General features: G+C 37.9%; 1 protein-coding gene across 3 annotated transcripts in view; it reads left to right on the top strand.

Moving 5' to 3' along the window:
* KCNIP4 (potassium voltage-gated channel interacting protein 4) overlaps nucleotides 1-27,269 on the top strand; it is a 204,670-nt gene that overhangs the window by 154,061 nt on the left and 23,340 nt on the right. For all 3 annotated transcript variants that reach the window (XM_085307494.1, XM_085307495.1, XM_085307496.1), the window contains one exon: nucleotides 2,263-2,387. In XM_085307494.1, the coding sequence (XP_085163620.1) occupies nucleotides 2,263-2,387 (125 nt within the window). The remainder of the gene's footprint in view (nucleotides 1-2,262; nucleotides 2,388-27,269) is intronic.

The raw sequence follows: 27,269 nt of genomic DNA, 5'->3' as shown, positions 1-27,269 counted from the left end.
CACTGTATAACTTAAAACTTTTGAACACCTAGATCAGTTAACATTACACATGCCTATATAAAAAGACTATGGAAAACTGATACAGTAGTATATSCAAATTACTGTATAGTTTATCAAAAATACCTATTTCAGCTTATTCCTTTGTACTCATTTCAATTGTCTAAATTTATATACTTTCTGGAAAGTAAAAGTAATATGTATAGTAAATATAAAAGTAATATATGTATGTGTCACACTGGCGAAGTATTATACTCGCAGATCTGTATACATATTCTTGCTTAGCACATGGTCAGATTTTSGAATCTGCATCCTTGCCCAGGATACAGGTGTCGGTGCATTTTGAAGGGCATAACTGTTTGCAAGCTGTATTCAGAGCAGTAGCATTTAGGATGTTTGAGGAAGCTGATTTGCGTGGGGTAAAGACTGTTCCAAAGGTTCACCCAGAACGGTAGTTATATAAACTCAGTTCAGACATTTACTGAGAGTTTAGAAAGTAGTTTTATCTATTCTGTTCTGTATTTGATTGCAAAGTAGAAGGTCYGTAGTTCCCTGAGAAAAATTATTCATGTTTTAAAAAGATACGATCTAAAGGTTAAATCCATAAAGTGCGGATCAAGCTATTTGAATTCAACTCTTGGCTCTTTCACAGACCATTGCCAGTGGTTTAGGAAGCCACTTAGACACTGGCACTGCAGTAGTGTGCCTACACGAGAAATATACTGGCCTGAAACCTGCTGCAGAATATTGATTTCTCTTTCCCTAGTTAAGCCTATAAAATGGGAATAATCAATACATAATCTTTTGGTTGCCCRCTGCCTCTGCTATTGAACCATTCATTCTCTGCTGGACACCTCCCAGGCTGTGGGTCCCAAAATCTGACAGCTGTTTTCTTTCTTTTCACACCTTGAATACTTCTTTGATCCTTAGATCCATGAGATGAGKGCCAACAGCAACATCTCTTTTGCAAGAGATAAGACCAAGTCCTATAATTTTGTGAAGATTTATCTGAATTGTATATATACTCTGCRTGTATATATTTAAAGGCTGTTGGATTTTTTGTTTGATTGAACTGTATCTCCTGGTGCCAGATTTCTCCCAAGCAGCTGAAAGTTATTAGTACTGCATTGTAGTGGAACAAACAAAAATATGTGATCTCAAACTGTAATATTGTTTTAATAGAGTATTTTATGAATGTGTTCTTATGGAAATTAAACTGAATACAACTTGCTTCTAAGACTGTGTTTGCACACACTGATRAAATACAATGCATATCATCTGCCTTGTAGAAGTGAAAATTTCTGCATGCTTGACTTGGCTCAAAATACATTTCTATAGCTCCTACAACTATTATACCACAAGAAGAAAGTAATTTGGTTAAATTAGCCCTTGGTATTACAGAAGCTGTATTTAATGTAGGGAATACTTTAAAATAAATGCATACATTCATATTTTTGATCAGGTATATGTCGGGTAACCCGTATGAAATGTCCATACTGTAAGTTCCTTTAGCTGCGATTGTGTTCAACTTTCACATTTAAAACTCTACCTGGAATAAATTTCTTGCTCTCTCTCATTTSTTTTAGGGCCACATTCATCTGAAAGCCTTGAAGGCCTTATCTAATGATGAGGTCACTAAAGTCTATATATGTTCCACTCACGCCTCACACTGTGAAAAATCGTATTTGCCCTTGGTGCTTTATACCATGCTCACAGTAAGGCCTACTGGTAAACATGCAATATCAGTCTTACATGGTTTCTGAAGTACAACTTCACAATAAAAGGACAACATTAAGAATTCCAGTCTGATGCAGTGAACTCTTGTCCATAAACCAGTCAATGGAAAATTGCCAGTACTGTGGACATRCACAATGCCAAATTGTTATACATAATCATTTTCTTTGCCCAGAGAGTTGTGGAAACAAAAGTCATACTAGGCGGGTCATGCATGCTCTTGTAAAATATTCACCATTGAGTTTATTATTATTTATACTGATGTTGTGATAACATCCAGAACACTGGATCAAAACCTATGCTCWGTGCTGTGTGCAGCCACTGAAATAGATAGATTTCCTTTCTCAGTGAGCTCAAAATGAATGTTAATTTTCTTAAATACTGTAAAAGCCATTCTCTACAAAGAATGTTGTTTAGCTTGCTTGCTTTCTTTTTTTCTTTCCTTCTTCTTCTTTCCTTCTTCTTCTTTTTTTTTTCTACATCCTATATTTCTGTTGAGCTTTTTTGTCCTCTGTCTTTTGTATCCTGCAGACACTGTAGAAGATGAAATGGAAATGGCCACAGTACGACATAGACCTGAAGCTCTGGAACTCCTGGAAGCACAGAGTAAATTCACAAAGAAGGAACTTCAAATCTTATATAGAGGTTTCAAGAACGTAAGCACTTTCTTTGTGAATATATTGTACATTTACAGGAGGATAGGCCACTGAAATTTCAGTAGTATAAAAATTGACTGGCAGTGGAGCTCATGGAAGTGCAGTGGAGCTCAAGTAGTGAAATATTGCATGTCCAGTCAAGTGAGGAAACAACGAATCTACAACTGGGCTGTTCAATGTTCAAAAGATGCAGTTGAATTAGARAGCAGCCAGAAGAGAATAATTAGAAAAGTAGGACTTTGATCAAGGAAAGATTGAATATAGTATTGGGGTTGCATTATAGGAATTTTTAGTTAGGTGGGCAACAGATGATCTCTTCAGTACTTTCTAGCTCCACAAGTCTATAAACTTGGCAGCTTCATTTACAGAAAGTCATTATTTATGATTTACTAGTGATATATAGGCTCTATGGGCAGGGCCAATGTTTTTTATTTGGCAGGGACCCCCCGTGAGGACTCCCAGTGCAGCAGTGCAGTATACCTCCTTTTCCAGCACGTGCTTCTTGTCCTGGAGTACTGGGCTTGATGCTAGCATGAGAGGTGTCCGTGGCCCATGACACAGCAGGGAAATAAGGCACAGATTTTGCTAAGTACTATTAACTTCTGGCAGGACTGGACCCCATTATACATAAGGGAGTAGCTGCCCCTGGTATTACTAATGCTATACACAAGCTGCTCTATTAAAAAAATGAAAAAAAGCAGTTTCTATTCTTCTGTCTTTCATATGATTAACACCTCACATAGAGGTGAAAATTGGATTAAAATTGGATATAAAATATCTGATATTTTAAAAATTTGGAGAATGTCAATTACTTGCAGAACATGAGTGTAATGTTTTCTGTGTACTCAGTTGCAAGTACAGCAATTTTCCAGGTGCTAAGTAGCCTGCTAAGCTGAAAGTAAAAATAAATTTTATTGCATTTTTCACCTTTTGATTTAGCTTTTCTTTTGGACTTCACTTGGCATTTACTATATAAATGAAATTGTGCAACAAAGCATAAACAAAACAAAACACAATGAAGCTCAATTACGGACTCAGATAGTATGTTTTCAATAGCTAGACAAGAAGAAATATCAGGTATTAGGTATCAGATACTTTGTAGTGAAAGAAAACCATGCAAAAAGATTTTAAAACACATTTTTGTAGAACAATCACACTGCAAGTAAAATACAGTTATTTAACACGTCCTGGCTATATTATCATCCCCAGTAGTAGAAGGAATATAATGTTGACATTTTAGTGATTAACAGTGATTGCTCTTAAAAGCTTTTCATTTCCTCAGGGCACTAACACATTCTGAAAACATTCCCTTGTTAATGACAGTATTCCCTAGGTATTGCAAATCATGAACTTATGTCTCTAATTATCTAAGGCAAAAATGTGCTAAGTATAGTGGATAAAATAAGACTTCTGTCTGTTTCTCTAAGAATAATTTTTTTTTCAGAGTCTCAGAAATGAAGGCCCTTGTTACTTCTGTGTGTAAAATGTGATATGGAAAAAAGAGAATAGGTTATATGGAAGTATTTTAATTGATTAACATTTTGCCATCTTTTTAAAAGGTGAATTCCAGCTCCTTGTCTGCTTTTGTATTCTTAGACGGATTACCTACATCAAAGCAGTTTTGATAGTAATACAAAGTGATACGTCTTTATTCAGGTGTTTCATTTCCTTATCAGTACATGGTAATCCAAGATATGCAAGTATAAATATCTTTGAATATTTAGAGTTAATGAACATAAATGTCGGGTTTTTGTGCTCAATATGATTACAAGATTATCAACTACTTTAAAAAAATGCTGTGAAACATGCCCAGGGCTGGTGACTGTTATAAAAGTAAACCAATTTAAAGCAATCTTTAGCTCAAATGTTAGAATTCAGAAACGAATGATTTCAAAAGTTTCAGTTGAGTTTGGGTTTGTTTTGTTTTATCAGTTTCTATTGCAAAACCTGGTGCTAGTTCACAGTTCCCTAATCTCCTAAGAACATGGATGGGGCAGGTCTGCCTCAGCTCTACCAGCATCTTGCCTGTTTTGGTTAGCTCATCCTTCCTATCACCCRTTCAGTTTTTATCAAGTGCAGTTGAAGCACCTTTGATGGGTGCTGACCCTGGATGGCTTTACAGTGCTTCCCACAGTTTGTACTCTAAATAGCCTCCCCCAACACTGCCCAATAGTTCACTTTTTTCATACCTCAGGCCACCTCCCTTCTTGTGTCCCTTCTTTCTGGTCCAGCTCAACACTGTCCTGCCAAAATCTCCTCCCTTATGTGCTTTGCCTTCTGTTTAGCCAGTCCTCTGCAAAGGAAACTCCACAGAGAAGGSTTAACGAAACACATCGGTGTACACGCAGGGCATCTTCAATGTGGCACTTTCAGACCTTGTGTGGAGTCTACCTTTATGCTTTATGCATTTCATCTAATGTTTGCCTAGGAATGTCTTCCTATTTCTTCAATAACAGTATAAAACAAGCTAAGTTATGACAGGGATGGCAGCTTGCTGTAGCTCTAGTGGTGTTACATTCCTGTTAGACTGAATTTACAGCACCCTGCAGTGCAATGTCATTAGCCCTGACAAGGGCTCACGAGAACTGTGGGGAACACAGAGGTCCTGAAGGTGGAATGGATGGCATGAACCGGCACCGCTATTACATGTGCTCTGCTTRATTCAACAGAATCGTGTCCTGGGCAAGCCCGTGCATGCGTTACTGTTGGCCATTATCTGTGTCATCAGTGAACCACAGAACTAATACTGCTACATATTTGACCATCTGATCATGTGAAATCAAATGCAGAAGTTAAGCTACTTCAGCTGCACCAGTTAAACTATACCAATGTGAAAATGCTAGTCTCACATATAACATCTTCCCCGCTGTAAAACCACAGATTGTCTATTCCTTTAGAGAAGGAAAAGATGGTACCTCTATCCTTACATACAGTCTGAAAAAATAGGATGCCTGCCACAGTTAGATTGTAGTATAAGATAATGAGTCAGTAATAGTGCAATTAATAATAATCCCAATGACAAAGCTGGAGGAAGTGGATAAGACTCCATGTATACTATACTGATAGTATGTAGACAAATAAATCACATCCCTTTCTGAAGAACTTGAGTATCTCCACWTTATAATATTTAATGCTTTAGGTATGTCAAAAAGTACTGAATAAGAACAGTGAAATTGTTTTCTGTGTATTTTCAATAGCATTTTTAGTATGTACATTTTTTTTCTCTGTCTTCATACAAGCATAGCAGGAAGAAATAAGTCCCAATCAAAAGAAAGAAAAAACAATTGATGAAACAGAAGAAAAACTGTACTAGGTCCATCTAAATCAATATCATGTTTTTGACAGTGGCCAGTAGCTGATACTCAGGGAAAGGGTATAAGGAATAGGTAAGTATGCAGCAGGTCTGCCCCTAATACCTAATGCTAGGCGTGCTGTCACCTAGCAGTCTGCTGTTGAAGTACTGCCTGTGCTGCCAGTTATAGCTGTGTCTTTGTATTTTACATACTTTTGCCAACTTCTCTCCCATAAACTTTCGTAATTGCTTTTTGAACCTATTAAGGGTTTTTGACATCCACAACATCATRTGAGAAATTAACTCTGTACTTTAATTATGTCTTCTATGAAAAATAAGATTTCTCTCTCAAACCTATTGCCTTTCCTTCTCATACTGCTATGAGAAAATGAAAATGAATAACCATTACCCTATTCATTTTCTTCAGGGCATCTATTGTTTTACATTCCTCTAGCACCTTTCTTACGTAGTCCCTTCTTTTCCTAATTAAAAGTTTTTGTCTATATGATCTCCCATTATATGGAACCCATTCCAGCCTGCTGACTGAACCCCTTCTGGGTTTACCGTGTCTGTTCTGAGAGGAGGATGGCCAGAACCTCACACAGCTGACATCCAGTTATTTATTATTTATGACTACAAGTTACTTGCATATACTTCTGCTTGACTTCATATAACAAAACGGAAAGTATTAGTGTATTTCTGTAGTGTAAGTGACATTTACAAAGTCTGATTTACTATAAGCTTTTTATTAAAATAAAAAGGCAAACCTTTAGAGATATTTTCACTGATTTGATTTACCAGTGCAGGAAAATGACACTCCCAAGCCAGACAGTAGTTCAGGCAGTGGGGCGCAAGCTCTCAGAGAGCATCTCTGTGTATACGTACTTACCTGAAAGCTTTTCAGAGCCTCTCAAGTTGCACAGCAGTACAGCTGATGTTCTAGGAAGCAAGAAGTAAAGTATAATTGCAGAGAAGGCCCAGAGAGTGTTGAAATTGCTCATCTCAAGAATGATTGTTTTGGTAGTGGCCAAAGTCAACATTTAAAAGACAACAGGACATAACTAAAGCAAATGCAAGGCAGTTRGGAAAAGAGCCTTCAGATGACCTAACCACTGTTATAAGAAAAAGCACCAGGGGAGAATTTATGCCTGTATTCAGTAATGTAGCCATTTTAAAGCTTTCATATTATCCTTGAAAAATGAGCTTAACGGAAGTCTAAGCCCTCCCCACGCTGCGACGGTTGTCGCGGCACTCTGGTTTCACAGTGCGCCCGCCCTGGTGTTGGTGAATGGCTGCTCAGCTGCGGTCACTGGGGGACCTCTCCATTTTGTACTTGGCTTCCTGTCATCCCATTTCTTGTAAGCTGAAATTGTGATTGCTGCAGTCATTAACCTTTCAAACCAATGGCTCCGCGGCAGGCCTCGTACAAGTGGCACTTCACAGTAAATTGCACCGACTGTCAAGCATGTGCTCAGCATGTGRTCTTTCTTTCTCTTTCGTCCATTGATCTCTTACAGTTCTAAAAATGCCCCTGAGCTATGGCATATTTCCGATTTAAAAATACTTAGATAATGCTTTTGCTGCATGCAAGATACTTCTGTGCTAAATGTTAATGATCTTTTAATTTTAGTTGAATATTCTCCTCAAAAATTTTGTGGAAGGCCGTGTTAGGGAACTACTAGATTTTCATGTAAATGTGAAAAGATTTTTGATGAACATTTCTCTCACCTTGCCTCATACCAGAGAAAGTGTAAATTGAAATTATGCATATGTAAAAATGTCCCTGGATACGTACTGTAGCTTTAAATAGGAAGCTTTGTAATTGTGACATTTATTGGGAAACTGACATTTCTAAGACACCTATTACTGCTAGTAAATGAGGCAAACAATGACAATAAGAAAATAGCTCCAGCAATGGTACACTCAGTTTTTTCTCATCACACCACCCATCCGTGTAAGAAAGAGTGTGTGCATAACTCAAAATATGCTAATTTATTGAAAATTTTCCATTTCAATTATGGTTTGATGACAGCATTGAATTACTGTATGTTGCATTTGTGTGTCTCACAGAAATTTTAATGAAAAGCTGAACTTTTTAGGTTGTAAAACTCATTTGTTGATTGTCCAGAGCACCTGACAGTTGTGCATGGTAAGATTAACTACTCTCACCATCCTTTTCAGGAAAAGTCCTTCCCTTTCGTTTATTCCTCTGTGAATATCTTGTAGAAAAAAATAAGTAAGGAGAAAGAGTTTGTTTTACCTCATTAAATATATTTCCAATCTATTGAGTGTGAAATAAAATTATAAGGTTCGTGGCATCTGAATTTGATCGTATATCTATACATCTATATATCCAGCCGTAAGAGTAGTCACAGGATATTTTTGATGCAGGAAGTTGAACTAGATGACCTCCAGGGGCCTCTTCCAGCCAACATTTCTATTAGTCAGTGATATGAGCTGCCCAAATTCATATCAGACACGTAACTTAATACAAGGATTAGCTAATTTTTGGAATTAATTGCAGTTTCTACATTGTATACAGCAGCCCAATCTCTTCAAAACCTCAATGCAAGTGCAATATGGGTTTTCACATTCTTTACGGGAAAAAGTCACTATAATAATCAAAATTTAGACTCTAGCATTCTCTAAAGAGAATTCTSAAAAGAATGCTAGACAGACACAGTATCTTATGTCCTCATTAGTATTAGCTGACAAGGAAGTCAAAGTTTTGACGCTGATCTTCAAAGACCRGTTCTAGATCTCCTATGATAAATGCTCTTTTTATGTATTTTAAACCCTCCAAAATTATCTRTGCTAGGCCCAGCAGCATGATCTGGAGCACTTTAGTACCAGCTCTCRTTACAGGCAGATTATTCAGAGATAGAGCCTATCAAATGCTATTAAGAAAGTTTTCCAGATGATAGGAAACCTGCTTAGGCAGGCTGATCTAAAATGCCAAGTACAAATATTTAACTGAATTCTAACACCATTACAAATTCTGTTGGTATAAATATTAGGTATTTTCATTCATTCATGAGAACAAGYGATCTGCTAAGAATATGTACCTGAAAGAACAAGGAAGCTGTATCCACATTTGGTATAATAGCCTGGTAGCCAGAGAACTTTCCCGTGTAGTGAGAGTTTAAAAAAAGTGAATGTCATTTCTTTTGAAGAATTATAGATTTGTTAAAAGTAAGTGGCACTTAGAAGAGCAAGACTGAGGAAAGTATATATGTACACTCTGAATAAAAATAATGTTGWCTATATAAATAATTTTTGTACCCTTGCAAATTTTTGTTTAGTTGAGAAGATGAAGGCTGGATATATGCTTTGCATTTTGAAGTATATACACTGTCTTATGTAAAACCTGAACCATAATGATATAATTTTGAGAGTACCCCATTCAGTTGTACACTGACTACTACTATGGAGATTCAAGATTAATACAGGCTGAAAGAAAACAAGTAAGCAAAAATAACACCAAAAAACTGAGCATGATGAACAATGACAGTAGAGCAAATGTATTTTTTTTCCCTCACATCAGTCTGCCAAATCTCATTTTGGAAAATGAAGTGGCTTACAGGTTAAATGTGCTTAAATGCTCAGCCTCCYGCACTGAATCCTAGGGCAGGAAGGAGGGTTTCCCTTCACCGCTCGTCAGTGCAGTTGCAGAGACGCAGGCTGCTTGTGGTTCCCACGTGGTTTGACAAGTGCCTGTAGGGGCCTTGGGTAATGTAGCGTGGGAATTTTGACAAGAGCAGGATCTCTCCAGATACGCACTTTGTTTCTGACCCAACAGAAAAAAAGAATAAAATTAAAAATCAGTTAGAGGTTCTGATCTGGTTCTTCTGAGTAGCATGAAGCAACACTAAAACCATCTGACWTATATCCCTCCGTGAATCTGAACGTAAAAAGGAGAATGTGTTGCACTACAGGGTAATGGTGCATGAAACGTGCCTGTTATTCTGAAAGTTTTTGCTGAGGTGCTGATCCCTCTGCACAAACAGTGTGTGAACAGCAGTGGTGCAGGCAGGCAGAGGCTGCATATGCAAAGGAGTGCCAACAACTTGTCTTTTCAAATAGACACAGTGATGACATTGGAAAATGTTGTGCCTCACACACAGAAAATTATTAAATTTGTAACACCAATAAAAAAGGAATGAAAAAAAGTTCTGAATATTGCTAGAAAATCAGATAGTAATGATGCAAGCTGAAAACTAATATTTGCCCGTGTTAGAAAACCTCTGTGACGTGCTCAGCCTGAATAATCTAAATAATAGACAACAGCACAGTGAAACTCCAAGCGAGCAAACTCCAAAGCTGGATACCATATCTGCTGTCAACAAACAGATTTCTGCAAATCATCTTTTTCTATCTAGTGATAATTTCTGAAGAAAACTGTAAAATGCACTTAGCTCAATCCATCATTTTTAAATGCAGTTGTTATTTACTAATAGTGGCTTCAGATCAAATGTTTTCTCAATTTTAGATGACTGAAGAAAAATGTTTTAAAAAAATCTTGCCAACATAGAAGTTTTTTACTGCATTTCAAAAGCACTGACATTCATTTACGCATGGCTTAGAGGAAACTTTTCCGTGTTTCAGACAGGGCTATGTGAAAATCTTTTTACAGACTGGGTAGTAAATAATGCTTACGTTCATTATATATTTCTTTCAGGAGTTAGTCAAGAAACTTGAAACTTTTCAGACATAAGAGTAAAAATGATTCAGAGATGCAGTTTGACAGACTGATGTATAGTTGTCACAAATTTACAGACCTTAAGGCTTTCAGTGAAGACATTCATTTCAATTAGTCTGCAGCTGCTGGCAGGCATTGAATTCTTTCTGAGCGCTAGTAATGAACTCAGTCCCTGCACTTCTATTTAGCTCATGACTTACTGCTCTTCGTGGAGGTACTTTAGTTTGTGTTCACTAGGGAAAAACTGTCATCTAGTGTACCGAAGACTGCCTTCATAATAGTGATTGCTTACTTCTGCGTTATCTCTGAAAAATGTAGGTGCTAAGTCACTAATTGAGCACCACATAAAAATAGCATGATTTTAAGCACCAATGCTTAAAGCAGTTGAGAGCACTTAACACCTCAAAGGGTATTCTTTATTCAAGAAAAGTTATTTTTGTATTTTGGTGGGAATGTGTGCTCTATGTTCTTTGAAACCCGCAATATCCATTCTTGTGGCTCGGTGCTGTATTTTCAGCAGAAGTCATATTAAGGCATTACATCAGTCATTTTGAGTTGACACTTTATGCACAGTACATACCATCTGTTCTACCGGCCAGTTATTTATTGTAACGCATCTACTGGTAGAGATATTTTCTATTATAGAACTTTTATGTGTATCAATATATTATATCTAAGGAATATAAATGTTTATCTACTATGTGAGCAGCACAATATATTCTGTGGCTACAGCTCACTGCAGCTACTTTTTGCTGCAGCTGGACTAAGCACCACAAAGCCTGGTACCTGAGTTATGCAAAATTATTGCAGTCTTGGTTTTGTGTAATCACTGACATCAGAGAAGTAAAATCTGGTGCAATGTATCAGTGAGAATGTTACCATTTAAAAAATGCAGTGAGTAGGCGCCTCTTGTTTTCCTTTCTCTCACCTGACCCCTTTCATGAGATGATTGTTAATTCTAATTGCTACAAACACTGCACAGTGCAAGACACAGCTTAGCCTAAAATGTTTTGATGAGCTGATTCATCAGTCAAGAAAATAGAGTTAAAAAAACCTTCCCTTTTATTTCTTGCAACTGGTTTTCTTATTTGTCAAGAAGTATATATCTAAATATCATAATTCTGAATTAAATTTTGTCCAAAGTTATTTCCCCTTTACATTGCAATTCAGGCAAACAAAGTAGACAAACATTTTCAGGTGAGTGTCCTGAGCTGATAAAATTAGAAATGAAATAAWTATATTTTCTGGTAATGCTTCTAGATGGTCCAGTTCAACCATATGGATTCTGAACACTTCAAAACTTTAGGTTATAGACAAAGCTGTTTCTGTGCTGGGCTTGGGGGTCTGTTCTATTTTCCAGGTGACTTTGGATCTCTTTCATTATTTCTTGTTTTAATTCCTGATAATTTTAAACAACATCAGTAGTTTCTAGGTTTTGTTGGAAAATGGTGGAACTGTCAACTGACTGAAGTTCCTTATTGATTTCCGTAGAATTGATTTTGGATGTGAAATTTCTTTAGATCTACATCTGTGCTAAAAATAAATACTGATAAATCATCAAATAAAAACCAGCAAATCTTAAAAGTGCCAAAGCATCAAGGTCAAGTCTCCTTTCGGTATCATGCAAGATTATTACGAGCTTTGGGCAAACCTGGATTCACCTTGGAATAAAAGTCTAAAATCCAGTATCAATATTCTTTAGATTAACTGGCCATCAATGCAGCTGCTCTTCACTCAGATTATTTGACTGATTCTCATGTGTCTAACTTTCAAGTAAGGAAATTTATTCAATTCAGTCCAATCCATTGTAAAATGTACTTAAAGGACATTTGATATGGAGAGTATAACAGAAGAAATAGGAACCARTAACTCAGAAGACAGCATGATTCAGTAAAAGTGTTGTGAAACTAGAAGTCAAAASACTCTAGCCTTTTGGCTCTCTGGCTGGCTTGTTAACTGCCACACACCTTTAAAAGCCCCAGCTATCATATGGAAAAGCTTTCCATCTGGTTTGCAAGAGCGCAGTATACCAGTGCTTCACTCTGCACTGGCTCCGCATTGACAACTGCCTAATTTAATGTCTGTGGTTTGACAGCCCCAATGCTTTAGCCTGTCCCCAGCTCTGTGAAGATTGCTTCTCAACCTTTGATCAAAGCCTCCTCAGACCTTCYCAGGGAACGAAGTGGGGAGCACCAGTAGGGAGGTGAGCGACTGTGGGAAAGTGAATTTTCCCAGGATTTGGAGCTAACAAAGTTCATCCTTACAGGAGAGAAAAATGAACGTGTTAAGAGCTAAATATGTGCTCTGCCAACAGCATATTTGAGCGAGATCATTTACCTTTCCATGACCAAGTTCTGTATCTGTCAAATGGAATTAACAGTGGTCTCTTTTCTAAGACACTGATATAGGGAGCACTCTACATGGTATTCCTAGAAATATGCATTGCTATTTGGGCCATTGTTGTGTCTGCGACCCTGTTCAGACCAGCTTTATCTCACAAGAGGTGTCAGGAATAATTTGTGCAAGTAAGCCTCAGTAGCTGGCTATAGACGTATTGGCCTCTGACGTGTTATCTACTAGCAATTGCAGGTATTGGGGCAACAGATGCGTGATTGTACTTGGAATTAAAAATACTTGCAGTGAGCACTGGATTCAGGTGCACAGAAAGTGAACTGTACAGTATACAGAGCTTTGGCTCAGCAGGCAGGAAATCCAGGTTCAACAACTAATTTTGTTAGTATCCGGTTCACTTCACATTCTTTATTTTGCCACTTTCCTAAGATTTTAGGGCAAAAGTAGTCTCTTAGTCACTGTGTTTCTCCGGGTCCAGGATAATGATGTCCCAGTAAAAGTCACTGTACAATATTTATTATTATTAAGGAAGCTTTAAAACAGACAATGTTACTTTCACCAGAACAGTATTAAAAAGTGACAGAATGTAAAACAGGGCCCTTTAGTCTAATATGAAGGCAAATGCAAAATTAAATTTAGATAGACAGAAGAGAGTAAGTAGAAATTCTGTTTATCAGATTTTAACTGCCTTTATAGATTCGATTCAGATAGCCCAGATACTTGCTACACTTAGCTCTTGAATTTATGATGTTATTCTTTTAGGATGAAAAACCTGCCTTTTTTGAAGTCAGTGGTACATCTTCGTTGATTTTAATAGGACATGCCCAAATATCATGAAGATTTTGGGGCTTTCTTCATGTGTTTTTTATCTAAAAGAATGCCTACGTGASGGTTCCAGAGCTTTAGATAGAAAAGTGGCAATCAGGATGTTGTTCAGCTCCTCCTCCTGGAATTAACTGTCTKTCTTTGATGAAAAGAACCACATGCTCCTTCAGTCTATAAGAAAACTGTAATTTAGTGGTAGTTGGCTCTGAAAGCTTCCATTCTCAGCCCCATAGGATATGCACATGAGGCAATACCAAAACATAATCTATTTTTTTTAACCAGTAGGTATACCATACTTGTCCSTGTTGCCCTGCACTTTTTAAAAATGTGATCTTTTTCGGATTTATTCAGAATCATTTTTTCTTGCCTCCTATGTAAATACACCACAAAGGACCATGCCATCAAGCTATTCTCCTAGTGGAGTTACGAGCATGCTGGGCCTCTGCCGTGCTCCTCACTGCTGACCGGAGGCCCTGAAAGCAAAGACTTTGCTTTGCCTATTGCTGTTTTGCTGTTGTGTCTCACCCTGAGGCAGRGCAGCAGCTTCTGGGAAATCTAAGGGCACTCTAAGAAAGTTTTCTGCTCCATCTCCCAGTCCTAATTAGGGTCCTGAGATTTAAACTCATCCTGTATTATTAATTTAATTGTCTCCACACTAGATATTCCATGAATAAGTCAGAAGGTTGTGCTCAGAGATTACTTACTTTTCCTGTTTCTTACATTTAAGTAGTAAAATTCTTGAATCTAATATCAGCCCTTAGACTTGATCAAATAACCTTTCTGGATTTGATTTCCATAGAATCTGCTTAACTTCCTGTAGTGCTGAAAATTGGCAAACCGTATAGCAGCTGCTTCCCTGAGCAAGAGATGTAGGACCATCACCTGTAGTGGAATCCAAATCTTTTCTTATTTAGTTCTCAGAATCTGCAATTATGGGACAAAGAGAAATCTTGTGTGCCAAAAATTTAGCAGGTTTTGCAAGTTTTTATCTCCAGCAATGTCATTCTTAAGGAATCTCCTTAAGGAATCATAATACTAGGAGAAATGAAATCTCTGTCTTAGGCCTACCCTGTATGCTATATGCTATATATTCTATTTTCAGATAGATTCTCAAGTTATCTTTTTCTCGTTATCCATTTTAACTGGAATATATCTTCAGCTTCTTGTTCTTATATGCTGTTCATGTCTTCACAAAAATATCTCAGTAAGTATCAATCATCATTTATTTAGCTTTATTTCAGTCAATTCCAATTATTTTGAATTATGTGACAAATTTTAGAAGCACTACCAAAACCAGTGCATCTGTTATCTACACCTGGGACAGGGGAGGTTTGAGAACAGTCATAAAGAGATTGATTTATGTAGTTTATTTAGAGGTTTAGGTGTTACCAGTTTATATTCCTGACAAAACTTTAAATAGCATTCTGATGTTTTTCAGATGTTTTTTACTTAGCTATAGGAACTATATCTTATATGTAAGTAGCAATGATACATCTTCCATTATCTTCTGAAACTTGTCATTCCACTTCTCAAAGCCATTTAGATTTATGGTCAACGTATGGCCAGGGAGTCTGTTCTGGCCCTTCCATGATCACCGAAACCAGCAGAACCCTACTGGCTCGGTATCTTTTGCATTATAGGCCTGTGCTCCTGGGATGACTTCTCTGGGTACCAAAACAGGGGAAATGTAGGTGYGGTGTGGTGACAAGCTGGACAAATGTAGAAGTGACACTGAGATTTGGCACTTGGAGAGAGGAGTCTGCTGCAGACACYAGAGGCCAGTCAGCCTCGAGGACTGGACGTACTGTCCTCACACTCTGAACACAGTAGAAGCATTTCTTCCCATGTACCAGCTACCTCGCTAACTCACAGTAGCTTCACCTCCTTCACTGCATTTCAGTTGCTTCTGATTTTCACCAGAGTACTTGGAGGACCTGTTTGTGGCAACTTCAGACTCTTGTTTTGTAAACATTTATTCAGACAAGCACTTTYGTTCTTAGGTTTGCAATACTGGGGCCCATCTCTTCAGAGAGAGTATTGTTAATAGTGGAAAAAGCAAAAACCCTTGCTGAAGGACAAATGCATCACTAKAAATATAACAAAATATAAAATATAAATGATGAGTAGAATGTTTGATTTCCAGTTTCTAAGCTGCTCCCCATTGACTTTTATGCTCTTCACCATTTCTGCAAGCTGACAGGATTCTGTAGGAGCTGAAATTCCTCAGTGCATTTCATCACAATTAGTAGCAATCAAATATTRATCCATTTGCCTTTACCATTTTCATGTCTTTGAAGGAAACAAAGTATAGCCACTCTTTGAAAAATATTGAAGCCGCCTGAGTTGGGACACACTTTCAAACCAAATGACTTGCATGCGGAGATGTATCCCCTGAATGCAAAATTCTCAGTGTTCTACTATCTCGATTAAAATGAAAATTTAGTGGCAGCACTAAATATTGACATCTAGTTGTCTCTGGCATAGGAAAAAATCAGATCAGAAGTGTATTTCTTTTGATTTACACACTGCAGTTGCTTCATAAATACATTGTGCTGCACTTAGGCTTTTACATTTTCAAATATGGTTATAAAACATATTTGATAATGATGGACTGTRCCAACTCTGATAACATGAGAGGATCAAACCCTGTGGTAGAAGGATATTCATATAGTTCCTTCAACAGTGAATTTTCATTCTTGAAGGGTACRAGGAGTTTTTAGTGAAAATTAAAGCACTGGCTAAGCTTCTAAACTCCAACTCCCTAGTGTAAGAAAAATGAAACAACAACCTCATAGTCTCCAAGTAGTGAATTTAGCTATACTCGGATATTGCTATTAGGGACTGGTAATGTCCTTCATCCTGTTCAGGTGAATTATGTGAGTGGGTTTAACAGAATGCACCTGTGTGGTGCACTCTGCACTTGCCAACAGGAAGCCATTTATCCTGTCTTCTCTTATGAGTTTTGAAGGAATCTGTCTAAAAGTGTTGGAGTGTGTGCAAGGCAGGCCTCAGAAGCAAGGTGAGCATAAACACAGCCTTTMCCAAGAGGCAAAGTACCCTCTCATTGCTAAAATGTTTACAGCAAAATACACCACTYAATATTGGAAGCCTGAATTCTGCTATRTTTAATCTAATTATAGCTTCTGCCTATCTGTGAAGCCAGTATTGTAAAAAGCCCTTCTGCAGCAGCAAGYGAGGACAGACCCAGTAAACTCCTGTCACGTGCTAGGGGCTCCTCCATAAAGTATGATGTGGTGAGTTTTGGGGTGGGCTTTTAAGTTCTTATCCAACCAGGTTGCTTACTGCTGTTTTACTACCAGTGCTAATAATAGGAAACTAAAAATTAAACTAGTTGGTGGGTATTGCTAAATAAAGAGCAGCACTGATGAAAAGTGGTGTTGGCATGAAGCCACTGCATAGTGGAAGCAGCCAAAGTGTTGATTGGTATTTATTGTGCAAAGTCCCACATGCTGGGTGGGAGCCAGTTGTTTTGTTTCTGCTTGTTTTTGTGTGAAATTAGGAGACTGCTGCTGCTGTAAGTGAGAGGTGGGAAGAGGCTTTTGTTTGTATGACTATCTTTCACTGGAAGGTTCAAAATCTTGTGTATCTTTGTTGTGCCATTGGGAAGCAGTATAATTTTTATGCCTAAATTGTAGCAAAAAAGCTCACAGAGCTATAAGAAGAGCCTATAGCTTCTGTGATAGAAATGATAACTCAGTCATCTGAGGTGTAGACCTTGTGAGACCTTACTTTTGCTGTAGTAATTGTGTTGTAATTATACTGTACATTGCATCAGGAAGGAAAGCTCAGATATGTGGGCCCATACACAGGCAAGCATTAGAGCGGGGATTGGGGTTCATGACTGTCTCGGATAACCATCCCTAACCCAATGCACAAAAAAATCTCCCTTACATGTTACTCTGCATGTCTCTCATCCTAGAGAGCTTCAGCAGGCTCAACAGAAAATATTTCTTTAGCTCCGTTACTATTAGGGCTCATAAGTATACTCAAGTATAACAAGACCGTAGGATAACCTTATATATTCTGAACTGTAAGGCTTAATTTTGCAATCACTGAAAAGAACAGCAGTCTCTTTTAGGGGGAAATTTTGGCCCTATTCAAATCATCAGAATAGTGTGATCCTAGGCATACTTTTAGAGAACATATTTCTGCATTCCTGATTGCTTGGTAATGATACACCGTCTTTCTAAACAATTACACAGAATTTAGTTTTAAAAATGTAAAACAAGAATAGTTTTGATAAAGAAAAGATGCTATGTAAGCTTTTTTTTTTATATAAACATGTCTTGAGAAAGCTAAGATGAGAAACCTAAGCATAAGAAARCCTAAGAACTGGTTCAGTTTGAACAGAGGGTTATATTCTGATATACCCCTCTTCTGATAACACTATAAATAGAAGTGATAATTGAAATTAAAAACACCACTGGTTTTCAGTGTAATTGAATTGAATACAGGTTATTCTCTAGAGAACATGAGTGAAAATCCATCAGGATAGACATAGGTCATTATAAGTATATTCATTCATATATAATGTATATTGTTAAACATAGTAAGGATAATATTCCACAGATGAAAAGAATACTAATGCTAGTTGTCTTAGAATTAAATCTTTCATAAGAGTAATTTCATGCAGTGTGGTTTAAAAAAAAAAAAAAAAAAAAAAGCACTTTGTATTTTGGACTTGTAAAATTCCTTTGCTCTATGTATCTTCACGTGTCTTGCACATACTGATGTGCTGAGTCTTTCAGTACTCCTACAGAGTAGGAAAGGCTTCATTGATGTACTAATCTTCATTTTATTCGAGGAAGCATTTTTATAACAAAAATTATATGAAATTCCTTCAACTGTAACTATGTTTTAACTCCTACACTTTTTATGTGTTTTATTTTAAATAGACATAATTATGGAGCATGAATTATGGTCTTTGAAAAAGCTAGGGTTGACTTGGCAGGAGGGAAACAGAAATGTCTGAAAGGACAAGGTTTTCAGCAGGTATAAATCAGATGATTGACATCAGCAGAGCACAGTTATTGTAATAACTATGATATCAAAACAGCTACATTATGGAAAAAAAAATCCCTGACTGAGGCCAGTTCTGGCATCTGGCATACTCAAATCCACATTAGTGTGAGAGTTCTTTGTGYGTTATTAACAATGCATTAAAATTCAGGTAAAAATTCATTAAGATTCATGTAAGTAAAAATGTAGAATGTAATTTTAAAATGCCAGGAAAGTTGGCAAAAATATGAATTATTTTTTAATAATTTTGTTATTTAGGAATATGTAAATTGATTAGAGTAAAAAATAGAGATTTATGATTCATTGAGGCATTTCTGATTATCTTATCTTTCTGAGAAAACCAGCTGATGTTCTGTTAATGTGTAAGTGGCACGAAGAAGAAGGCAGCTATATTTATTGTCTGCAGTAGCTGGTAGCACTTCCACTAAAYTAATGTTAGAACGTGTAAACTGTAGAGGAGACTTCCCTGTCTATCAGAAGAAAATAAATTATACGTTCTTATTTATACTGAGGGTCTTTTGTGACTTGAATATGAGCCATTATAATGTGAATTTTCCCAAAAGTCTCAGTTCTRTGGTTTCGATTGGACAGATCACCCTCATAAAAAAGGATTTTATTTGAGTCTTTGCGGTTGCCACTACTGAGAAGCAGGTATGCAGTGCGCCCAAGTTCAGAACTTTCTGTTAGTGTGCCCTTCCACTGCAGCCTGTGTCTGCTCCTCTCCCCGTTCCCGCACAGTGGAGGGTGAGTGGGTACAGTCGTCGTTCTCTCTCGCCGTGTAAGGCAGCGACTTGGAAGGCAATGAACCCTTTCTGCTTTTTGTGACTAGCGCATAGTACTTTAAAATTAATTGCGTATAGGGTTATTGGTAGCTCCTCTCAGTCCTGGTGGAAAGCATTCAAAATTCCTGGAGTTCTGGGATGCTAGCTGAGGTGTTTCTACCCAAATCACATCAGTTCCTGAACTGAGGCTTTACTTTGGGTTACAAGTAGTTTACCATACCTAGGAGCAGGTCTGAATGCCTGGACTGATGCGTGCTCTTTGACTGCACCCCAACTCTACATCAAGACCAAGAGCTGGGCATGCGTCGTTCCTCAGTGATTCCCTTCTCCTCCCACTCCCTCACCATGGGGAGGATCCAACGGTCCGTATCACCTCTCATTTCTCACTTTCTTTCAAGAGGTCAGTGACAGGCAGTTTCACTGCAGTGTGAAGTGTGAAAGGGCACAAAATTCAGCCATTCCCTGCTGAGGGAAGAGTATATTAGTACCGCTGGTTACAATATCTGTCTTTGCCAACAATTGTACTTAATGAAACCAGAGACCTGCCACATTTGTGGCCTAAAAGAGGTGGGGATTAATGATATACTAGTAAAAAATTAAAAACTAAAGCCAGCGTAATTTAGTCTAGCAAATTATGTATTTTCCTTAGTAAACAAATAGAGATGTTGAACAAAGAACAAGCAATATGCCTACAAGGCTGTAACAATGAATTAATAATCTCTATTGATAGCTTTGAACATCTTTAGTTCTTGCTGGGTTTTTSTATATTAGTCTTGTTAGAACTGTGGAGTATAGTCCATTGATATTATATTAAAAAGGTTTAACTACTGAATGTCTTGAGGGATTTTACAGGTTTAGTGAAGATTTACAGGGTCTGATTCAGCACTGAACTTTTGCACSGTGATGTTCTGCTTTATGGTATCAGGGGATGTGAGTTCAGCTGACACATCAACTAAGGGATTCCTCTACTGTAATGGTTCCACTTTCCCCAGTGTATGAGTATTGTCAGATGTCAGCAAAGCACATTTATTTTCTTGGTAATTGACTGCAGTTCCTTCAATAACTTTTTGGAAGAAGGGCAGGCAAGGTCTGAAGTTGTTCCATTGTGTCATAGGCAATAGTTTTGTGCCTGGTCAGACCCCCAAATGGTAGGCATAAAGATAGAATAAAGTCAGTTCTCATCGTCTGTGTGGAGTTTGAGACACCCTCCTGCCGATCCCCTTACCCCCCTCCAACTGCTTTGACAAACTGGCTTTTATAGTTGGCAAACAGAAAAGCTGAAAAAGAACAGAGAGGTGGAGGAATCATGTAATTGCCTGATCTAAAGAACTGAAGTGGGTATCTTTTCTGTAGTCACTGCAATTATCTCATACAAGGACTGATTTTCTCAAAACTCCCATTTGATGTGAAAGTGTTGAATGATAAATCAATCCAAAGGAAATTAAATGTTTCTGTCATTCATCTACTTTCAGAAAGAGGTGTTAAAAAGCAAGAGCCCAAATATTGACAATACAGCAGTCCAGAAGACTGTGATTCAAAGAAGCTCTTCAGAGAAATGACTGTCTATAACATGAGAAGACAAGGTTTCTTTTTACTCAATCCTTAGGACAAATAACCCCTTGAACCCCTTTGCTAACACCTAAGTATAATGGACAATACTGTGCTTTCTGTTTGATCTCTATGCTTCCGTTGCCTTTATAGGGTGACATTACTATGGCAGTAAAATGACTCATCTTTCTTATCTTTTTCTGTTACTGCTTTTTCTAGAAGTATTTAGAGCAAGGGAAAGGGAAAAAAGAGCATGCATGTGTTTGTCTAGGATATTTTTTCTTTTATCAATGAGAGAACAAAAAGATGTTTTGAATCATCTAACTATTCCCAAGTTACTTTTCCCAGCACTTTGTGCAGCCACTTTTCAAATATTTCATGAGAGAGGGTTTTTCTGAATTCCTTTTTTGAGGTTGTTTCACAGGCTAATACATAGCATTTCACTTCTGAGATTTTTTTTTCAGACTGCATTTGATTTTCGTCTAATGACATCAAACTTTTTTTTCTCCAAAAAGCTTGTGTTTTTTGTCCCATCTATTTTGAAGTCCTTCCAAATTGTTTCACTTTTATTAGCTGCTGCCATTTTTCTCCTACTCTTGTTTTTTTTCCTGTGTTGCCCCATAATGTAATCTGAATTCCAACAGTGCTACCCAACCCTTTCTCCTGAAGATTATTTCTGATTTGCATTGTTTTATTTCTTTTAATTATTGAAAAAAATAAATACCAGAAGTGAACTCTGTCCTTTGAGAACATAAACTCACTTCAGAATAAATAGGCAATCTATTCCTAATAATTATGTCAAGGAGGAAGTAGATGTGTATTTATGTGTATTATGTAATGGGTTAAAGTGATTAATAATTAAATGATTAATTTTTTGATATTACTTCTGTTTGCCAGATTAAGATCAACCCTCCTTTTATAGCCACTATGGTTCCTGAGRGAGCACTGTTTTTTCCTGTTTGCCCCAAGAATTTATGGCATCAATGTAACATGATGCTGTTGTTTAGACTCCTCTGTGCTGGGAGTCCTGAATTGCTACCAATGCACAGAAAAGGGTCTCTCTCTACACCTTCTCTGGCTTGAGCTACAGCAACAACAGTGGGCAGGATGTGACACAACGTAAGAATGCAGAGGAGTATGATTGAAAGGATGCTTTTCACAAGATGCTTTTCACATTATTGGACAACACAGGAGAAAGACCAAGAGTAGGAGAAAAAGAGTAGGGATTTTGGATCTGTTGGACTGGAAGTTTTCATCTCTCCGATGCCTCCTCGGTTTGATATTAGATTGTTATGTCTGATAAATGGGGTAAAATTCGATGATAACTTGCTTAAACCCTGTAAAGCATCTTTTGAAAGGGAAAAAAAGATTAGGATCTGGAAAAGATTTTCAATGTGGAGATTCAGAGYGGGATTGATAGACCATTGCTACCAAGAATTATGGGGCACAGAGAATACGTGAAGTAGGTCTTGGTGCCCTACTGCAAAGGTAAAGAGAAAAGAGGTAAGAATAAGGYGTCAGCCTGAGGAGCGGTGACACTGTGTGAGCTGGGGAGAAACCTCCCTGGAGAGCAGAGGGAGGTGCGTGCAGAAATGAGCTGGAGCGAGACTGATCCTGCAGCAGCAGTGAGCAGCCCACGGGGAGCAGAATGGGTTTATGAAGCTGGGAAAACAGCCTGGGCTGTCCTACATTGGAGAGAAAGTGTGATAGTATGTTAAACACCAGGCATTCAAATGAGTTACTTGAAWTACGCTGTTGTGGATTTGCAGTGGTAGAAAGGCAAATTAAACACCTCAGGAGCGTTGACATTGAAATTACCAGCTTTATTCTGTTGTTGCTCTTTAGCTTTTTTGTCACTTCCAGTTTTTACTCTAATTCTGCAGCTTTAATTTCATGCAGTACAACTTTACCACCTCTGTTCAGCCAATTATCCATCTGAATATGGGAAATACGTATTTTTAATGATCTAGTGGCTTAGTCACTGATGATCTAGTGGCTTAGTTGCAACAGCACTTGGAATCGTTAGTCATTTCAGCAAACCCAAACCATTTTTTAAATGTTACACTGCTTGTTTGAGATGCTTCTTCCTATTTTTCTTTTATCCTTCCACCCTTCTTCTTTTGTGACTGCCAACCTTCCTGGCTGCTGTGAGTTCAGCTTTGTTTTTCGAACAGTCTAACRAGCCTGTGCCTGAAGAGCCCTTACCTGAATAGCATCACTGGGAAGTGGGAACGCTGTTATCTGAAGTGAATTGGCAAAACCTATTCAGGCTATTGAGGGTCAGACATTTAGATTTAAGTTTTGAAAGGGGCAGTAGGTAAGAACTGTAGCCCTAATTGTTTTTGGACCTAGCCTCATTTCTGCACTGCCAACACCTGCTTGGCTCAGCTGCTGAAGTACAGCTCCCGAACAGCTAAGGTATTCGGGTAAAAGGCGCTAGGGTGGGTGTAGTGATGACAGTAATGTGTCCGCCTTTGTGTGGGGCGAGGAGGAGTCTGGTCCTTTCTGGGTGAGACCTTTCTGTTCTTCTGATTCATCCGTGGCACGGTGAGATCACGTAGACATATCTGGAGGAGTCTTTGTACCTCAGTTTCTTATGTCCGCTACTTCTGACACGCTATCTGGGGGAGGGAGCACTGGACTAATTTGTGAACTAAGGCTCTGTGGGCTTGTTCCAGAAAGTCTATGTAGTACTTGAATACTGTAGCTGATGATTTTTCAGATCGTTTGAATTCTCTTGTGGTCAGATTTTGTACTGGCCTGTAAGCTAGCCTAGAAAAAAATACTGTACATTTCAGTCGTAAGCATTGCTGATCTAATATATTAGCATAGCTACTCTAAGAAATGTTCCTATCTGATAAAGTTTTGCTGATAATTTTGCTGAGTAATTTTACTACACAGTTGATCTCTAGCCATGGGAGGTCAATTCAGGCTAAGTATACAAAAATGTGCACTTATTAATCACTATATATATATATATTTCTGAATAAAGCTAGATGTTTAGTCTAAAAATACCCATTGTAAGTCTTAGTGGGGAAATGAATTTGGTTTTGCAATTAACGTTGTGAATCGTATAATTATTATTTGGCTCAGTGTTCTGCAAATACAAAAGACCTAAGAAGGCCTGTGTTTTATTCGCGGTATCAGAATAAGAGAAATGCTATAGAGAGATAGTCTGAAACATTACAAATACAGCAAATTTAAATGCATCTTAAGTATGCAGTTTGGAAATAGGGGGTTTACAAAATTGCAAGTTAATTTTCTTAAGCTCCCAAAGCATTAAAGACTTTAAAAAAGGGGGGGGGACCTCCAGAAGTTGTTGCTTCAAGTCTCTAACTGACACCCTCTTTTCCTGGCCAGCATGCTCAGTTTCCTACTGACAAGTTATCAAGCTCTGCTTACCAAACAACACTTCTTGTTTCAGCCCTTCAGAAGGCTCTGTCATGTGCATGGACAACTTTGCAAGGCTGTTCCACAGTGCAAATTCCCACAGAAGTTAGGGGCTATCACAATCCTAACCATACTTTAGCGAACAAAGACGARTGAAAAAGCTTTTCCTGGTGTTCAGTGTGAACTCGCAAAACTCAGACTGTGGCCGTTGCCCCTTGTCGTGTTGTCTGCGAGGTGGCTCCCTCGCCCCTGCTCCTGCCCTGCAAGGAGGCTGCTCTTAGCTCGCGCCCTACACCGACCAAGTCAGGCCAGCTCTCCCGGCCTCCCTCCAGGCCGTGGGCTTCCTGTCCCTGGTGATCTTCGTGGCTCTCTGCTGAGCTGTCTCCAGTTTCTCCACATCCCTCCTAACCTGGGAGGACCCCCAAGGCCGGGCCTGGTATTGCAGCTGCTGCCTGCGGGTACAGTGCCAAGCAGAGACGGAGGATATCTCCCTCAGCCCCTGGCCACGGCCCGGTGGGTGGTTGGTCCTATCTGCACGCCAAGCATCTTGCTGGTTCGCAAGCAACTTGACACCCGCTGTGGCCCCGCATCCTTCTCAGCTGCTCCTCAGCCAGTCGCTTCACAGCTTGGACTGATCCTAGAGACTGTTTCTTCCCAGATTCAGAATTTCGTGGTTCTTGTTGAACTTTGAGGTGTCTGTTGGCCCAGGTGTTGTTAATAATTTAGCCTACATCATATTATTAAATCAAGCCCGTTTGTTAAATTCTTACACAGTAAGGTATAGCCGTAAGGATCTGTTTAGTTTTGTGTTTATGGAAAATTTTAATTTTCAGTCAGAATAAAAATACATGCAAAAGGAGAAAATATTGCAGGTCAGAGATAATTAAGTGAGTGGACAAAAAGGACATAAATATATATGTGAAATGAAGCAGAACAAATATTGATAGAAAATAAAGCATTGGATAGAGAAGCTRACATGCAGAAACCTATAATTAMAATATATTTAAAATTGTCAAAGCACATAGTACGGCTTGATCTGTCATACAAAATTTTTTATTATGCAGACAAAAGTCAGAGCTTTGTGCTTGTTTCTACTTCATTCTCTTTCCTACTCTTCCCTTCTCTGTTTCTTCTTTTTTGTGTCTTTTTGGGTTTGCCTCTTGTCTAAAAGGAGTGTTGATTAGGTGGCAAAGACAAATCCACATCTTTCAGTATTCTTAGGAATACTGAAATAAAGGACAGCATGAAGCTGGTAAATAATTTACAGGTTTTGGAGTGGTTCGTAAGACCTTGTGTTCAAACTGTAATTTCCCAGCAGTAAAATTGCAAGGAGAGAGATCATCAAAAGGCAGACACATATTTATTATTCTCAGTCTCTTCTTTCTGTCAGTTTATCTTATTTTCTCTTTAAAGGAGAGAGCACTAGACTCAAGAAAAAATGGCCCAAGATGAACTTTAACTCATTCTTTTTCTCCATAAGGAACATGTAATACATTTTTAATGTAATTTTAAAAGACTGTCAAACAGAAATTTTCTTGAACAAAATAAATTACATACAGCTAGAGGGAAATAGAATATAGGAAATGGTTTAAATGAGTCTCACATTTTTCTTTCAAACTATTTAATTATTTTGCTTTCTTTTATAAGAATTTAATGAAAGGTAAGAATTTTTTAATTACAGTTGGTACAATAGACTCAAGTCAGCAATAACTTGATATAAAGCCATGGGGCATACTTAACAGTTACAATATTAAATGTCCTTCACTGAACCAGAAAAATCTTCCAACAAATATAGTGAAGCAAGTTTTAGAAGTCAAGAATAGAACATCTTGGAGGTAAATGATATTGGCTACGTATATATTTGGATTAAAATTATTTAAGAACGGAACTGTTCACAGTCTCAGAGGAAAGAGTCAAGCTATGGAAAAAGCAGCTGGAACTGTACGTTCCTGGTAGGAGTAATTGGTGAGCCAGCAGATTTTTAAAGAACGTTCTCCAGATACCACTGCTACAGACCTCCCCAGGATGGACAAGGTAAGGTGTTACTGGCCATGATGAGGTAAAGAGCAGAGGAAAATACAGCGGCTGAAGTGGGCCACAGTTCTGTGAACGTAGGCAACGTTTCTAGCAATGTTTTTTTCAAACAATATGGGGAGACATGAGATCATTAAGTGACAGAAAAAAGTACGGACTTTTTAAGTAAGGTATGCAGATCGTGTATTTCTCTAAAAGCAAGCTGTGTGGCAGATGCTAACTTATTTTGAACTAACATAAAAAATAAATCAGACACGTTTTTCCAGAGTACCCTTGATTCACCTCTAGCACGTCAGCGTTTGAATGCAATCAGGAATTGGAAGTCTTATTCTTGACTGTCTTTAGTTAGGCTAAAAATTGATACAGTTGGAGGTGCTGCTGTTTCTTGTGCCTGTAAGGCCTACTGCAAAAAGGGGAGTAATTGTAAAATGTGCATATTTTGTATGCCTTTCTCATCCAAGGAAAAGGTAGAAATACACTTTACTCTAAATATTAGTGAGGCATACAGTCAGGTGAACCTAAATACATTTTGTCATTCATTATGTATTAAACTTAATTAAAAAAAAAATCAAAATCTGAGTTATACAAATTAAAAAATAAAGGTTTTCTTTTTAGTTCCTCCAAAGTGTTCCAAGCTTTTGTCTGGAGAAAAAAAAAAGAAAAAAAGACAAGCAGAAGAGAAAGAAGCCACTGCTTCTTTTTCTGAATTCTCAGATACTGCATTGCCCTTTTACACTCCCATTTATCTCAGGGAGCAGGTCTGGGAGTGTTAAAAGAGATATCAATGTGTAAYTGGAATAGGAATTTATGAAATACCTTTGTAACATTTTTATATTGAATAAATATTATTTCACTGAGTCTCTGACTGCTTCACTCGAATTTTCTTTACTAGACTTCAAATATAAGTAAAAATTATGGTA

The sequence above is a fragment of the Rhea americana genome, unplaced genomic scaffold (assembly GCF_003343005.1).
Source record: "Rhea americana isolate MKP2758 unplaced genomic scaffold, rheAme1 scaffold_26, whole genome shotgun sequence".
Taxonomy (NCBI): Eukaryota; Metazoa; Chordata; class Aves; order Rheiformes; family Rheidae; genus Rhea; species Rhea americana.
This window is presented reverse-complemented; position numbering and strand designations above follow the sequence as displayed.